General features: G+C 36.9%; 2 protein-coding genes across 3 annotated transcripts in view; one reads left to right on the forward strand and one right to left on the reverse strand.

The window, feature by feature from the left end:
• The window catches only part of ifngr1 (interferon gamma receptor 1), a 21,291-nt gene extending 21,148 nt beyond the window's left edge, over positions 1–143 (forward strand). The window contains exon 7 of the mRNA NM_001135979.2: positions 1–143. This exon is cut by the window's left edge and continues 707 nt beyond it. The gene's annotated coding sequence lies outside the window, so the exon portion shown is untranslated.
• A 2,170-nt stretch (positions 144–2,313) lies between these two features.
• On the reverse strand, positions 2,314–17,507 carry ltv1 (LTV1 ribosome biogenesis factor). Of its 2 annotated transcripts, none has more exons than NM_001002316.2 (11): positions 17,332–17,507; positions 16,527–16,658; positions 16,136–16,330; positions 12,771–12,858; positions 12,251–12,368; positions 9,893–10,133; positions 8,825–8,952; positions 8,128–8,276; positions 5,769–5,821; positions 5,003–5,203; positions 2,314–3,190 (listed from the first exon to the last, which is right to left on the reverse strand). In NM_001002316.2, exons 1-11 carry the CDS (start codon positions 17,332–17,334, stop codon positions 3,077–3,079), a joined length of 1,422 nt encoding a protein of 473 aa, NP_001002316.2. In that variant the 5' UTR covers positions 17,335–17,507; the 3' UTR covers positions 2,314–3,076. The 2 variants fall into 2 exon arrangements, with proteins under 2 accessions (NP_001002316.2, XP_021326609.1); XM_021470934.3 differs by having other exon boundaries at positions 2,587–3,190; positions 9,893–10,129; positions 12,250–12,368; positions 17,332–17,485.
• Between the last annotated feature and the right edge of the window lie 434 nt (positions 17,508–17,941).

A 17,941-nucleotide genomic window follows, 5' to 3' on the forward strand; every position in this document is an offset into this window, starting at 1 on the left:
TGACTACGTAATATTTTTCTAATAGGCCTGTCAGGATACATTTAAATGCTTAACATAATTCATTTTACAAGCATTCAACTTGAAGTGCAATTTAAAGGCTAAACTAGAATAATTAGACTAATTATTTTGTAGCCAATCAATCCAAAAAAAAAAAAAAAAAAAAAACTTACATTTAAGGGGGCAAATAATATCGACCTTTATGCGTTTTTTATTTTTATATGTATATTTGTTTTATTCCAGCCAAACTAAAAGAAATGAGACCTTTTCCAGAAGCTAAATATAAATGGTAAATACTGCAAAAATAGCCTTGCTTTGTTAAAAAACACTTATGAAATATTTGAAAAGGAATTAAAATTTAAATAAAATAATATACAGTCAGAATTATTAGCCCCCCCCTGAATTATTTACCCCCGTTTATTTTTTTCCCCAATTTATGTTTAACAAAGAGGGGTTTTAACACATTTCTAAACATAATAGTTTTAATAACTCATCTCTAATAACTGATTTATTTTATCTTTGTCATGATGACAGAAAATAATATTTGACTTGATATTTTTCAAGACACTTCTATACAGCTTAAAGTGACATTTAAACTCTTAACTAGGTTAATTAGGTTAACTAGGTAATCAGGCAAGTTATTGTATATCGATGGTTTGTTCTGTAGACTATGGAAAAAATATATAGCTAATAATTTTGACCTTAAAATGGTGTTTAAAAAATTAAAAACTGCTTTTATTCTAATCAAAATAAAACTAATAAGACTTTCTCCAGAAGAAAAAATATTATCAGACATACTGAGAAAATTTCTTTGCTCTGTTAAACATCATTTGGGAAATATATAAAAAAAAAAAAAAAAAAATTCAAAGGGGGGCTAATAATTCTGACTTCAGCTGTGTATGTGTGTGTGTATATTGTTTTTTTTGTCTTCATAATGTAATCTGCTCTCCTGGTTGACTCCAAACTTTTACAGCCTCTGCTCAGGTCATTGGATTTTGTGTTGCTCTTCAAGAAATCACTGGCGTTACACACACCAATAACACACACCAAATGTATTCTTTAACTATTTAATTTACCTCTGTATTTATTTATTTTTCAGTAATATGTACTGTGCTACAATAACACAAATCAAACCATTTAAATGTTTAGTTTTTTTTTTTCTTATTTAATTATCAGTTATCACAAAAATATTAACCAGCAACTGTTTACAACATTAAATAATAACAATACGTTTTTAGCAGCGAAAAGTGGAATGATTTCTGAAGGACCACATGACAATTAAGACTGAGATAATAATAAGAAGAAATTGCATCTTAAAATATACTCTAATACAAGTTAAATCTGTTAAATAGTTGCAACATTACAGCTTTTGTAATCAGGGTTTCTACAGATTTATCAAGTCAAATTTAAAACTTAAGACCTTTTTAAGACCATCAAGAATAATATTTCAGATCTACACAAAGCTAAACAATTAAGATTTTTTAATGGCCAAGTTAAAACATTGAATGTTGAAAAAATAGCTTAAAGGGGCTAATATATTTGTCTTGAAAATGTTTTTTTTTTTTTTATTAAAAACTGCTTATATTCTATCCAAAATAAAAAATAAGACTTTCTCCAGAAGAAGAAATATTATCAGACATACTGTGAAAATTTCCTGAATCTGTTAAACATCATTTGGGAAATAATAAAAAAAATCAAATAAAATAAAAAAAATCAAAGGGGTGCTAATAACTCTGACTTCAACTGTAAATAAACTTGAATTAAACTAAATACTTTAGATTAAATTGAGAATTAAAATAAAAGGGCAAATACAGGTTTACACTACTGTCAATAATAATATAACCTGATTCAATCTAAATATTCTTTACTAAATATTTTATATCAATAATTTCCACAATATAAACTGGAACTTTTTTTCAACAACGAAAATAAAAACCTTTTATATTTTAGGGCAGGGGTTGTTGACAGTTTTTTCATTTATCTTCAAGCTAGTTTAAAACATATCCAGGTCACAATTACAAATGTACTGTATAAAATAAACTATAAAAAAATTTTCATGCACACCTTTTGTAAAGCTGCTTTTGAACCCAATTTATTATTATTATTATTATTAACCAATTTTTACTGTGAAAAGTGGCATATAATTAAACTTAAATTCAACTATACAGATTAAAATGTTAACTGATTGAATTTTAAATGCAAATAAATACAAGTATACACTACTGTCAATAACAATATAACCTAATGAAATCGAAATAGTCAGAAGAATACTTTATATCCATTTGTAATTCATTTTTTTCACAGCAGAAATGGGAAGTTTTACAACAACAAATGTATTTTATATTTTAGGACAGGAGTTCCTCATGATCAGATAATCATATTCTGTGGTCTACGGCATAAATAAAAAAGGAAAACTCCTGTATTAAACAACCTTTATCTGTTGCTTTTGAATGATCTTCAAGCTTGTATGAAACATGTTCAGGTTTACTTTAGTCTCAGAAACGTATAATTACTGTACTTCCAGCTTGATGCAAGCAGATCACTATGTAGCATCACATGTGCACTCCATGACAATAACAGGAAGTTATCTCAGGTCAAAGATGTTTTATTGTATAAATCCATGAACTTTGAAGAACAGATGCGTGTCATGATGTTAATAAACTAAAGCCATACAGTCTGACCTAAGCTGATGAATAAATCTGCCAATGCTGGAGAGGTTTTTTGTGAAGAGTGTTTAAATAAAAGTGGGATTCCTTTGTAAAAAATTATACTTGATTCTTTTTTTTAATAATTGGTTGAAATAAACTGTAGGATGTGAATAATAATTACATATTATACAAACACTAATAGCGAACGTTTAACTGTTTACCATTAAACAGTCAAACTGAAGTAGAACCAAATAAACGGAACCATCTCTATAGGTTCCATTCATTCCGATGTTTCCATGGCAACACTGTTAGAGAATGTTTTTTAGAACTGCCTCAAGAAACATAGTAGTCCTGGACAGGTACAGTGAGTGATGTCATCGTTACCCTTGTGGCCTGTGAACAGAAGTGTCTTCACTAAGGTCCTGTAGTCTCTATGAAAGCTTCATGCCCTGAACGTTTGCTCTTAAATGAACCATCTGTTTCTCCTGCATCTGCTTCTCCTGTTTGAACGCCAGTTTGTTTGCTTTCTTCTCGGTCCTCCTCTCCTGAAGCAAGGAAGTAAAGCAAACATGAATGCTAGTGTGCTAGTGACTTTCAGCTCAATGAAGACCATTATAACCGACATATTTCTCACTTCAGAGATAAACTTTGGTAAATCACAAAGAAAGCCTGGACCCAAGTCTAGAACCTGCTAACATAATGCCAACTGAAACATGCTAGCATAAGTTAAAACATGTTAACATTTATAAAGTTCTCAATCATACTAGCGATACGCTAAAACATGCTAGCATTTTGTTAATTCATTACACGTGCTTCTGAAAACATACTAACAAACTAATTCCTGAGAAAAAAATTGCAACTAGCCTATAATGTGCTAACATAATGCCAACTGAAACATGCTAGCAATAACTTAAAACGTGTTCAAATTTAGGTTAAAACATGTTAACATTTATAAAGTTCTCAATCATACTAGCAATGTGCTAAAACATGCTAGCGTATTGTTAATTCATTACATGTGCTTTTGGAAGCATACTAACAAACTAATTCCTGAGAAAAAGCTGGCAACTAGCCTATAATGTGTAAACAAAACACCTACTGAAACATGCTAGCAACAAGTTAAAACATGTTAACATTTATAACGTTCTCAATCATACTAGCAATGTGCTAAAACATGCTAGAATATTGTTCATTAATTACATGTGCTTCTGGAAACATAAGAACAAACAAATTCCTGAGAAAAAAAACTGGCAACTAGCCAAGAACCTGCTAACATAACGCCAACTGAAACATGCTAGCGACAGGTTAAAACATGTTAAAATTTATAACATATTCAATCATCATACCAGCGATGTGCTAAAACAAGCTAGCATATTGTTAATTCATTACATGTGCTACTGGGAACATTCCAACAAGTCGAATTATTCTGAAAGCAAGCTACATATGCTAGAAACATGACCGATTATGTCAAGTCTGGCTAACTTTATTAAAAAATGTTAGCAAAAAGACAGCAACAAGCCACTTCGTGCTAAAACATGCCAATTCTTGATAAAAAAGGCAACTAACCAAGAATATGCTAAAGATAACGCCTACTGAAACATGCTAGTAATGAGTTAAAACATGTTAACATTTATAACATTCTCAATCATACTAGCGATATGCTAAAACTTGCTAGCACGTTGTTACATTACATGTGCTGTTGGAAATACACTAGCAAGTCGATTCACTCTAAAAACAAGCTACAAATGCTAGAAACATGATAAAATCATGCTAACTATTAAAAAAAGGCTATACTATACTACAATATGTTAAACATGCAAATCCTTGAGAAAAAAGGCAACTAGCTAGAACATGCTAACATATAACATAACGCCTACTGAAACATGCTAGCAATAACTTAAATTTTTTTAAAATTTATAACCTAAATACCATTTTCATTCATACTCAGTGTGCTAAAACATGCTAGCACATAATGAATTCATTGCGTGCTAACAAGTCGACTCATCCTAAAAGTAAGTTACATAAATTATGCTAACAGTCAATCCATGCTAAAATGTGTTAAACATCCAAATTCTTGCAGAAACACACGTTAAAACCACACTAATGTTTAGTAATAATTAACAAAAATGTTAAACAAGCTAAAATCAACTAGCTTGATAAAGGCAACAAGCTAATTAATGCTAACAACTATCCTAGAACCATCTAATATACCGCCTACTGAAACATGCTAGCAATAAGTTGGGATTTGTAACATTAGCATTTACATTATTAGCAACAAACTTAATCATCTAGTAATGACATATTAAGTGTTATTGTTTTTAGCGTGATGCATCACGTGAGGTTTTGGGACACACACACACCTTCCTCTCGCTCTTGATAGCCTGTTTTCTGGCTTTCCTCTCCTCTGTGTTCTCGTCCCGTGAGCGCGGCTGTGTGGAGACTCTGGGAAGATCGGAGTCGTTTATCCTTTCCATCCGCTCCACCTGTTTGACTGTCAGGCCTCGTTTCGGCAGGACGTCCAGAGGAATCCCAGACTTGCTGGACACTCGGATCTGCTTGGGCTGCAAGCATATTTACATGTGTACTATTACCCATAGAATCGATTCACACGTTTAATAAACGTCAAACCCATGACCATGGTTTGGCCTTGCTACTTTGCTAATGTGTTTTTAAGCCCTATAAATCCCCTTGTAAACATGTTCATCCCTATGAATACACACTTACTGATTAATGTCATGATATATTGAATGCAAGTCATTGAGTGAACAATCTGTATTGAATCGCAGTATTAGAATTAATATGCCACGATATTGCTGAAAAATCTGACAGCCGTAATCACCACATCACAATCGCTCAGCTATTATTTGATAAACCAAATGCTTTTGAAGGATGCACTGTGCTGTGCATGTTTACTTTTGTCTGTGTGCTCTAGATGAAAACAATTGTGCACGTGTAACTCAGTCTACATCCTGAATTTGGTTTGCATGCAAAAAAAGGATGTGGATTTAAATTGGAAATCGGATTTCCAGGTTATCTCATCTTTTTCCCTCATTTGACTGCATAATGAACCGTTCATAATAAAAATAAAATGAAATCACTGGCTCAGTGCGAGGCGGGTTTCTTCACCTTCGGAGAGTCCTGGATCAGTTTGGGCCTGTTGTAGAGGTTGGAGTATGTGCCTGAAAGAGGAGGAGGAGGAATTATTTATTCTCAAACATACAGTACCGCCATCATTTGCAGTCAGTCAAAAATAGAGATTTAACCGATTAACACTGGAAATACCAGAATTCTTCTGCTAGTAGTATGGCCATAGTGATCATTTTAGCCGTTCTCATAGAAAACATCCTATTGTCATGTCATATTTACATTCAAAGTTTCTATTGAGATATTAACATTAAGATTTGAATGCGTGTCATTATTCCCTCAACAATACCATCTTTTTGGAATACAGCCTATAAATATGTAGTTAGGCTACTAGACTAATGAATGTCCACGTCTCAATTTCTTTTATACTGTCACAAGCAGGAGATCAAGCTTTTTTACAGAACTGAATATGTTGTTTTGACAGACATTGATGAAGTTATATTTTTACAATCAGAAATGTATGTTTTGTCAGCGCCAATAGCCTAGTGCAGGGGTGTCCAGACTCAGTCCTGGAGGGCCGGTGTTCTGGTCGGTTGAGCTCCAAACATAATCAAACACACCCAAACCAGCTAATCAAGCTCTTATTAGGTATACTAGAAACTTCCAGGCAGCTGTGTTGAAGCAAGTTGGAGCTAAAGTCAGCAGGACACAGGCCCTCCAGAACCGATTTTGGACACCCCTGGCCTAGTGGTACTGGGCGCCGACATATTGCACAGAAGTGCTCGCAGCAGCCCAAGTTTGATTCCCGGCTTGAGGTTCCTTGCCAATCCTTCCCCTCTTTCTGCTCCCAATGCTTTCATGTCTAAAATCTCTACTGTCCCAAAAGTGAAAACCCCCAAAAATAATTTAAGAAAATAAAGAATTTTATGATTTTGTTAGCAGGAAGTTGCTAGGCAACAGAAACAAGCATATTCAAAGTCACAAGGAAAAGTGACACTCAAATGCACACGGTTATTTTTGCATCTATGGTAAAAATACTTGTAGATCTTGTGTTTTGTCATTTTAAAGGGCACCTAGGTTACCCCGTTTTCCAGATTTAATATAAGTCTTTTGTGTCTCCAGAATGTGTCTGAAAAGATTCAGCTCAAAACACCTATCTGATTTTTTATTTTACCTTTACAAGTTTCTATTTTATAACTCTGAGCAGCAGGTGGCTGTTTTTGTGTACTGCGCCTTTAAGGCTAGTCCTTCACACCCACCGTTTCCACGTGCCTGTCAGTGTGCCTTAATCTCCTCCCTCGGCCGCCTCAGACAACAGACAGACATGATGGAAGAAGATCTCGGGTAACGTTTGTGAAAAATACAACAGTAAAAACTTTCCCAATGAGTATTTGATGTATTTGTAGTGGAGTTCCAACAATAAGCTCTTTAATAAAATAATGTTAGATAGAAATATAAAACTATTTAGGAAAAGTCAAGACATTATAAATATGTGGGTTTTTCAACTACCAAAATTAAAAACGGTCCAAATTAACCAGCATTTTCATTGATTCTTTTCATTTTACTCGTGACTGTCGCCACTGACTTGCTTAGTTTGGGACTTGTGGAGCTGCAGATTGATGAATTTCCTCTCAAGTGTTTGGGCTTTCAGCAGTGAAAATTAAACCACACTGAACTGAACTAAACTGATCTTCAACTCTGAAAACTGGACTGACACAGTTTTAATTTACTAGAACTTCCATGTTAAGCAGCTTTGACACAATCTACATTGTAAAGTGCTATAGAAATAAAGATGAAATGAACTGAAGTCCTGCAGAGTTTATCTCCAACCCCAATTAGATACACCTAAAGCAGCTAATCAAGCACTTTCTGGGTATAATAAAAACTTCCAGGCGTGTTAAAGAAAATTAGAGCTAAAGGACAGCGCCCCCTCCAGGAGCGAATTTGGGCATCTCTGGACTAAACAGAATAGGTAAAAAATTATGAATGAAGAAATAAAATGATACAGAAAAGTTAAAATGACAAACAAACAACAAAGAATATCTGTCTGAAACAGAGCATTCACACACACGTCAATTCCAATTTGAGTTTCTTTTTCTCCTCAACACAAAACATTTGAAGAATGTTGGAAACCAAGTTGTTGTTCTTCATTGACTTCCATTTCAGGTATAAAAACAAAACATACTATGGAAGTCAACGGGGGCGAAAGCTGTTTTGATTACCCAAAAAACCTCAGCATAAAATACAAACTCAGACAGGTTTGGCTCAAGTGGAGTGTGAGCAAATGATCAATTCTGAGAGGAAGTGTCTCTATAAGCATCGTTCAGTTGTGATCAGATGTTAACGTCACACTCTCGCATGTAAACAGAGCCTAAATGACTGATAATCCTGAGAGACTCACTGATGATGGTCTCACAGTCCCAGCGCTCTGCAGGTGGCTCGATCACCATCCTCTCAGTCTCCAGCTCTTCATCTGCATCTTCATCCTCCTCATCTTCCTCTCTCACCGATGGCAGCTCTGCAGGCCCCAGCTGATCTGGCTTCTGACAGCTACACACACACAGATGATGATAAGTGATCTCTCTCTCTCACACACACACACACACACACACACACACACACACACAAAACACACACAAAACACACACACACACACACAAAACACACACACACACACACACACACACACACACACACACACACACACACACACACACACACACACACACACACACACACACACACACACACACACACACACACACACACACACACACATCTTTATGGAGACTTTGCATAGGGGAAATTTGAGGTAATTCCTAGAGAAATTATATATTAAATGAGAAAACAGTGGGCGTGGCTTGTTTTATCTACTACAAGCTGATTGGATGTCGTAAAGTAAGCATTTCATTCAGAAAGATCAGGAAAAGGGTTTGGGGAGAGATATTGCAACCTAACAGACACTCCTGCTCACCACTTGTTTGTGGTCATAGTGGAGGGGGCGTGGTTAAATATGTTAGCCACGCCCAATCCATGTGATGCATACTTGTGGGGACATTTTGATGAATACAAGTACACACACACTAACACACACTCACTCTTTCTCTTTCTGTATGAAGTAGTCTTTGATGACCTCCTCCAGCCGAGCACTGTCCGGCTCAATGTATCCCTCCAGCTCTGCATTATCCAGCGCTCCGATCTCATCATCATCAAACTGCTTGTAAAACTGTTCAACAGCACAACAAACACACACATCATGATTACTTTAATCAAACAACTAGATAGTTCAGTGTCAAATAAACAATATCAGGAGTGTGTTTTAGTCCTTCAGTGTATATTATAGATAATCAGACTCCTTACCAATGCTGTATTAGAGAAATTTGTAAGCAAAAAAGAAAGTGTGTGGTCATGTGTGTGTGTGTTTGTATTCCTGTGTGTGTGTTCATGTCTGTGTTTAAGTGTTATGCTGCTGGTGATAGTGGGTGTGTGTGTGTGTGTGTGTTCGATTGGGTGTTTTTGTTTGTGATTGTTTGTTTGTTAGTTAGTTTGTGTGTGTGTGTGTGTCCGTTCGTTTTTGTGTGTGTTCATGTGTGTGTGTGTATTGCTGTTGGTGTGTGCGCTCAATTGTGTGTGTGTCCATTCAAGCATGTTAGTTCATATGTGTTTGTGTTCATTCATTCGTGTTCGTTCATGTGTGTGTTCATTCATGTATGCGAGTTTTCATCCATGTATTCATCGGTGTATGTTCGCACTTGTGTGTGTGTGTGTGTGTGTGTGTGTGCGTGTGTGTAAGTGATTGTATATGTATGTATTCCTGTGTGTGTGTTCGTTTATGTGTGCATTTGTTCATGTGCGTGTTTGTCTGTGTGTATGTTTCTGTGTGCGTGTGCATTCGTTCATGTGTGTTCGTCCATGTATTTGTCTATGGGTGTTCATTAATGTGTATGTGTGTTCGTCCATGTGTGTTCTGCTGCTGTTAGGGGTGTGTGTGTGTGTTAATTAATGTGTGTTCATACATGTGTGTGTGTTCTGCAGCTGCTGGTGTGTGTTTCTTCGTCCATATGTTCACTCGTGTATGTTCGCATTCATCTGTGTGTGTGTGTGTGTGAGTGTGTGTGTGTGTGTGTGTGTGTGTGTGTGTGTGTTTGTTAAATCAGCCGACTGACCTCATCAAAGCGATCGTCCAGGAGTGTGAGCTGCTCGTTTCTCCTCATGACAGAGGATGTGAGTGAATACTCTGTAAATCGAGTCTTGGTCTCGCAATCAGCAAACATGAACTCTCTTCGTCTGCCTTCCTCATCATCTGACAGACCGGCCTCTGAATCAAAATCCTGTTCTTCACCATCATCATCATCTGTGTCCTCCCATTCATCATCATCATCATCCTCACCACCACCACCACCACCCCTGGGGTCAAAAACACAAGAAAACTACCGTATGACACCTGACGTGGGGGCGGGTTATGAGCATTCACCTCATTGGCTGACTCTTTACATTTATTTACACAACACAAACACTTTTCTCAATTACTGATGCACTGTAGTAGATCATGCTCCTTTATTTGTGATGTGAATGCTTTATACTGTGTCCCAATTCGCATACCGTCTGTCCTAAATACACTACCTGACAAAAGTCTTGTTGTGGATCCCAGTTGTAAGAGCAACAAATAATAACTTGACTTCTAGTTGATCATTTGTAAAAGTGGCAGAAGGTGGATTTTTCAGATGAATCATCTGTGGAGCTGCATCCTAATCATCACAAATACTGCAGAAGACCTACTGGAACCAGCATGGAGCCAAGATTTTCACAGAAATCAGTTAAGTTTGATGGAGGAAAAATCATGGTTTGGGGTTACATTCAGTATAGGGGTGTGTGAGAAATCTGCAGAGTGCACGGCAACATCAACAGCCTGAGGTGTCAAGACATTTGTGCTGCCCATTACATTACAAACCACAGGAGAGGGCAAATTCTCCAGCAGGATAGCGCTCCTTCTCATACTTCAGCCTCCAAATCAAAGCTCCTGAAAAGCAAAGAAGGTGCTCCAGGATTGGCCAGCCCAGTCACCAGACATGAACATTATTGAGCATGTCTGGGGTAAGATGGAAGAGGAGGCATTGAAGATGAATCCAAAGAATCTTGATGAGCTCTGGGAGTCCTGCAAAAACGCTTTCTTTGCCTCCAGATGACTTTATTAATCAGTGATTTGAGTCATGTCAGAGATGTATGGATGCAGTCCTCAAAGCTCATGATGGAGTCAGACACAATATTCATTCTGTCTCCACTGCAGCAGGACTTTATATTCTATACTGGACATTATTTCTGTTCAGTGACAAGACTTTTGTCTGAGCAAAGTCAGACCTTACTGTCCTAATGAAATAAAGCTTGAGGCATGATCATATTTTATTTAAGTAAAATAAGCGTAATCTAGAGACCTTTGCCTTTCAGTTAACCACTTCTGATACCAAATGATCAACCCGAAGTCAAGTTATTGTTTGTTGTTGCTAAAACTTTGAAAGACGACAAGTATTTTGTCATGTAATGTAGTACGGTTCCAAACCGTAGCATGTTAAAAAATATGCCAAAGGTTCCAGGATGGTCTACAATTTCCAATAGAAATTCAAAATGTAGAACTGTACGTATGCTAACTGCTAACACTGCCCATAATACACTACATTTTTACACTACATTCCATTAGAACTACAAACTCGGGGGAAAGTGTAAAAAAACGACAAGCATGGCGGACATGCAAGACCAACCGCCAAGTAAAGAGGCTTCAGTGAAGTCTTTTAATCGACTATTAATTAATATCTACCCATTCATTCATTCATTTTCTTGTCGGCTTAGTGCCTTTATTAATCCGGGGTCGCCACAGAGGAATGAACCGCCGACTTATCCAGCAAGTTTTTTTATGCAGCGGATGCCCTTCCAGCCGCAACCCATTTCTGGGAAACATCCACACACACATACACTACGGACAATTTAGCTTACCCAATTCACCTGTACCGCATGTCTTTGGACTGTGGGGGAAACCGGAGTATCTGGAGGAAACCCACGCGAACGCAGGGAGAACATGCAAACTCCACACAGAAATGCCAACTGAGCCGAGGATCGAATCAGCGACCCAGCGACCTTCTTGCTGTGAGGCGAACGTGCTACCCACTGCGTCGCCCCTAATATCTACCCAACTGAAAAATATTTCAATCACATTTCTCATGTTATATTTTATCTGCAACAACAATGTAAACTTATATAAAGACGTGTTTGAACATTACCTTCAAAATGCTTAATCATGCAAACAACCAAGATTTCTCTGCATGAAAGATTAAACCTCTGCTGAAGCTCTAATAAGGTAGATAACTAAATATGAACGATATGTGGATGATGTGTCGAGATTATTGACAGGTGACCCAAAGTCCCAAAGCTTACCTGCTCTTCTGTTACACACTGAAATGAACGTACATACTTTCAGAATGTAGTATAAGTTTGCGAGTTGGGACGCAGCAACAGTCATTAGTGAGTTTTACCCCATGACGTCATTGGCCTTGATTATGAAGTCGTCTTCCAGCATGTTCTCTGGGTCGTCAAAATCAAAGTCCTCATCCAGAGCAGCCACGATGTCAGGATCCATGTCCAACCGCGGCCCTGGAAAGAAAGATGCAAAGCTGCATTGGTTTAAATGTATTTAACTGTGTTTGTTTAAACTACAGGCATATTACGCTTATTTATTTATTTTAAATGTTTGTAATAATAATATCATACGTGTGAGAGGTTATTGAGGGCCTGCAAATGCAATTTTTTGGTTTAAAAGTGCAATTAATAGAAGCTGCTTATATTCACACACTGCAGCCACACAACTGTGTTTAAACCCTTATTCAAATGATTTATGCATAATTCCCCTTTAAGACATGCGGAGCTGAGTTTTGTACATATTAAAGCCTCTAAATCATGTCAACAGGAGGCTTAATAATAAAGTCAGTAAAGCATTGTCTTTTCTGCAGACAAGTTAAAGGATGCATTAGGATGAGCACCAACTCTCTGACTCACCTGAAATAGGAGCTGCTTTGTTTAATAAACCCACTTCCTCTTCAAACTCAGATGCGAACACAGACGAGGGCAGTTTGATGGAGGCTTCCTGCATGAAAACATCAACACAAAACATCATGAGCTCGGCAAAACACAACTTCATCAACTGTGGGAGACACAAGTAGAGCGTAGCAATGTTTGACGTCTTCAGCAAATTAAATGATTTTTAGTGACAAATCTTACTCATATTTTGGAAAAATGCCCTCGACAGTAAAGACACTCTGGGCAAATTTCCTACCCTTTCATTATGTTGGTGGCTGTTTTTGCCCCATTGACTTCCATTATAACCACATATAAACCATATAAGCCAACGTCTAAGAAAATCTAAATAAGCAGCTCAGCTCTTAGAACATGGCAAACATACTAAGCGTATTTCCGCACACACACTATATACTCCATAGACAGGGCTCGAAATTAACCTTTTTGCTTGGTAGCACCGGTGCTCCTAACTTTAAAAATTTAGGCACATCAGCCAAAATTTAGTCGCACCCATCAATTATGAGCACTGTTACTACAAGTTTTATACAAACTTATTTATTGTATTTGAAACCAACACTAATCAAACTAACAAGCAAAAAAAAAAAATCATGTATAACGTTATATGCAAGCGTGAGGAAAATATGTCTCAACGAAATCCCGTTCTCACAAAAAAATACATTTTTATAACTGTATAACTGTGCTGTTCTCACAAGTGCTGTCGGATATTGCACTGATGCTTTTGACATATACTGTACCTTATTATATGCATACATGTTACTAGCAATACCGGTCTTTTTAGGAGTAGCAATGTTAGTTTAATCAGTGTAAGCCCGTTTGCGATGGTGTGTATGTGGTGTTAAATTTGACATATAGCTGCCCCTAGCACGGCGGACAGCATCTGGCGATTATATGAAGGATTAAACAGAAGCTTTCGTGCTGGATGTGGCAAACAGTTACCTGAAAACTCCATCCCACAGAATTTTCATAGCGGACTTGAAGCCAATGGAAGTCTTCTACTCTTAGAAAAGTGTAGATGGTGGATTAACATTCAGCACATGATCACTAGTAAGATGTGTCATTATTTGTAACTGTAGATGCCATGGTTTCTCAAACAAAATCTGTCAGTGTTATCTTCATTCTCATCTTCAGCGCTTTACAATTATTAGCGGTAGTAGCTCTCTGTCATCCGAAGCCAGAAGGCGCTGAGTGATTGACAGCTGATATTAACCAATCATTCACGTTCAGTGCTAGAGCAGTGGTGGGCCAATAAGAAGAGCGCGAAGGCGGGGCAAGCATTACGGACTTGGATTTGTTTACTGCAGCAAGTTGACATGACAACTGTTTTAAACCATCCCTGAGCGCTGCGTTTCAAGTGCAGACAAAGAGCTTAGAGATGCATTCTGCGTGAATGTCTCCCGAATCCGCGCATGTGGTGAACATTTTGCAGTAAAAACTGGTCGCACACAACAATTTTAAGCACTCGCAAAAATGCTCCCAAATATATTTTAAGGTCGCACAGATAAAATTTCGGGCGCATATGCGACCAAAATGGTCGGAATTTCAAGCCCTGATAGACCTTCATATAAAAGAAAAACTTTTTTTTTTGCACATGCCTATCTAAAGGGTTAATGCTGCCAACTGATGATCACCAGTAAAAATAACACATTTGACCTCATAACAACAGGGAAAACCACCAACAATAAAGAGCGCATGATTATATGCTGTCATGAATTTGCAATCAAAAAATGTGATTATAATGGTAGTCAATGGGGCAAAAACAGCCACCAACATAACAAAAGGGTAGTCAATCTGAACAATACATATAATCTAGGGATGGGAAGATTAACCGATATGTATCGATACGCGGTCATGCGCGTGCACGATGCGAGTGCATCGGTAGAGCAGCAGAGGATGAATGAAATTTTGGAAGCAATTCGAGATGCATCGATTTTTGCGAGATGCATCGGTTTTTCCGAGATACAGCTTATATTTTTAATATAGAATGTATTTTTTATTTATTAACAAGTGTTGTCAACCTGTTTTTGACGCATAATTTAATTGACCTACATAAAGTAAGCCTTAGCAACGGATTTGCGGATGTGTACACTTACACTACAACTCAGTGTATCAGGTGTGCGGATGAAGCGAGTGGAGCGCCCTCAGAAAGCGCGAGAAGCAAAACAAACATTTTATTCCTCACCGAGTTTTAAATCTAAAGTATGGCAACATTATGGATTTAAGGATGGACGACTTGACAGGACAGATGCAATTTGCAAAATGTGCCGCGCATCTGTAAAATACGCGGGCAGTACGACTAATCTGAAATCTCACTTGAAGCGGCGCCACGGTGTTGTTGTGAAAGCATCTTCCAGTGTTCCTGCATCCACGGCTTTCGCACTGCTTCAACTGTAGCTACAGTACCAGCTCCAAAAGTGGTGAGAAAAGCATTGCAAGCTTTTTTTTCCACGTGCAACAGTTTTGTGCGCTCTACGCCAATAACGGATGTTATTGCATTGTTCATCTGCAAAGATATTCAGCCTAGTGTCACGGAGAACGAAGGTTTTAAACACCTCCTCCTGTTAATTTTTATTTAATAATAATAATAATAATAATATTAATAATTATAATAATGATAAAAATAATGGGTGTTACGGTGGCACAGTGGGTAATTTGACCACCTCACAGCAAGAAGATTGCTGGTTTGTTATATTTTTATTAGCCTGTTGTTTACAGTGACAGTGATGTTTCAAAGCAGCATAACACTGCTAGTTCACAACCTTAAGTTTTGAATATTCAGTGGCAAAATATATCTTTGTAAAACTTGTTTTCATAGTTGAAAAGTTAAATCACAATTCTTGTTGTGCAATGCTAAACCTTTATGTTGAAAGAGTGCAAATATATATATTTTAATATATATATTGCACTTATACATTCTGTTTATCTTGAAAATACTTAAATAATATGTGCTATATGTTCTAAAATGGCCCTCTACTGTAAACTGACACTCTGGCTCTGAGAGAAGAGCCAGTTTGTAAAAAAAGTCTTGGTTTTGCTTGGTTTATAAATAATCAAACTCATTCAATGGCACAACATCCTCTTTCACATAATCTCATAAACTTGATCTAATTAGTGCTGAATTATCGCATTGTATTATGATATGGGAGTGAATCGTATCGTGTTGCATCGCAATATGTCATAAATGTATCGCTAATATATCGGATCGTATTCTTTGTATCGAGATGCGTATCGGATCGGCATTATAGCTTAGATGCCCAACCCTAATATAATCATTGTCAGATGTTCAAACGTGATCAGATATGCAGATGTGTGCTGCCGCTTGTCCTTACAGGGACGCTGCCGTCCTCTTCCTCCATGTGCTCTTCATCATCTGCAGGCTTCAGTCGAGCATCTCTGCGAACACGTGGAGCAGAAATCAGCTCAGCGGTCTGAGTCGACTCTCTCAGGTGCTGCAGGTAATCGTAATCATCGTCGAAAAACACGCCAAAGTTGCGCTGTTCCTCTTTCCTCTTCTCCAACTCCACCTGTAGACACACATAAGCACAGGCTGCGTGATACTGGGGAAGAAAATGACACGGCCGTGTCACCTCTGTATTTAGCATATATAGACCTCTGTATTTTCAACAAGCCTGAATAATTGTTGTTGTGCATTCCTAGTCAGAGACACACTTGTATACTAGGCCTGTCTGACTTTCTGTAAAGTGTGTTTGGTGTATTTACCCTGACGGTGGGCAGAAGGACATGTTGAGGGGCAGTTTCATCTGCGGCCAGAGGATCTTTCTGACTTCTGTGAACCAGGTGGAAAGACACAGCGTTCTTCTTGTTGATGAAGGATTTCTTCTTTCTGTGCGGCTGAAGAGCATTAATAAAATACAGTCATTTAGTGCTAGGGCAAGTACATGATAATTATAGTGATGTAGATCCTATAAGCTTCAATATAATAAGCAGAAGTAAAAGCGAACTAAACAGTAGCTGATATGTAAATAATATTGAACTTACACCTGCATGATTTCCTGAAAAAGTGAATAATAAAGATTTGATTCATGATTATGTTTAACCTCTAAGAAATTAATGTATCTGGTAAAATATTCGAATAAGGAACAGGTTGCAAAATAAATTTAAACTTAATAAATATTTTATGAATAATATTGTACGTCAGATTTGGAAAATTTGTCATGTTCTTACAATAAAACAGTCATTTATAAGTAAAAGGGACTGTTTACAACTTTAAACCATACGCATAAATCTGCCTAAAATGCGAAAGAAAACATTTGTCGTGATAATTATCGATATAAACAAATTCACTATTACAATAAAACAGCTTGCTAACTCAACACAAATGATGTTATGTCACCAAATCCAACCTAAATTTTATTCAATCGACTTTTTTAGCAAACAGACAATGAATGTATATGTATAATTAATGTTTAAAAGTCCTAGTTTCTTAATAACATGTGATTTACACACTGTAGTCCTTAGCCTGACAGCTAACAACACGAAGTACAACAACTCAAAGGTTACTCACCATTTTTACAAGTTAGTGTATTATCAATACGTTTGCGTTTTTGGTCTGAATAATATTTTATATGTTGTTAAGCGTGAACAACGAAGAATTAAATAATAAAGATCCTTCTGTCACATTCAAACACATGGAGGAGAAGCGGCCATTTTGAGACTCTACCATCACGACGGACTTAAAGCGTAGGGAGAACTGCAGTGAATAACGGATTATTTATTTTTTAAAATAATATATTATTAATTATATAATATGTTTTAATGTTATTTGTTAAAACAATAAAGCAACTGGATTAATGGCGGGACATGCAGCCGTGGCTGTTGTATATAAAAAAACACAACACACTTACTTTTGGTTTGGTCCAGATGCAGTGATGACGTGCTGATTATGACGTTAGAAGCAGCTGCTTTTTTGCAAACTTTTCATTTCAGGTAAAATATTAAATACAAATTTAAATGTATGACGTCATATTTGCTTTTGTACATTGACTCAGAAATACCACTTATTTTCTTATACAGCTAATGATGTTACTTGGGAAAATATCATATTCATCATGTAAAGAAATGGGCTAAGGATAAAGCTGAGCCAAATTGTGAACATTTTATAAAAGAGATTAAAC

Source organism: Danio rerio, chromosome 1 (assembly GCF_049306965.1).
Source record: "Danio rerio strain Tuebingen ecotype United States chromosome 1, GRCz12tu, whole genome shotgun sequence".
NCBI classification, from domain to species: Eukaryota; Metazoa; Chordata; class Actinopteri; order Cypriniformes; family Danionidae; genus Danio; species Danio rerio.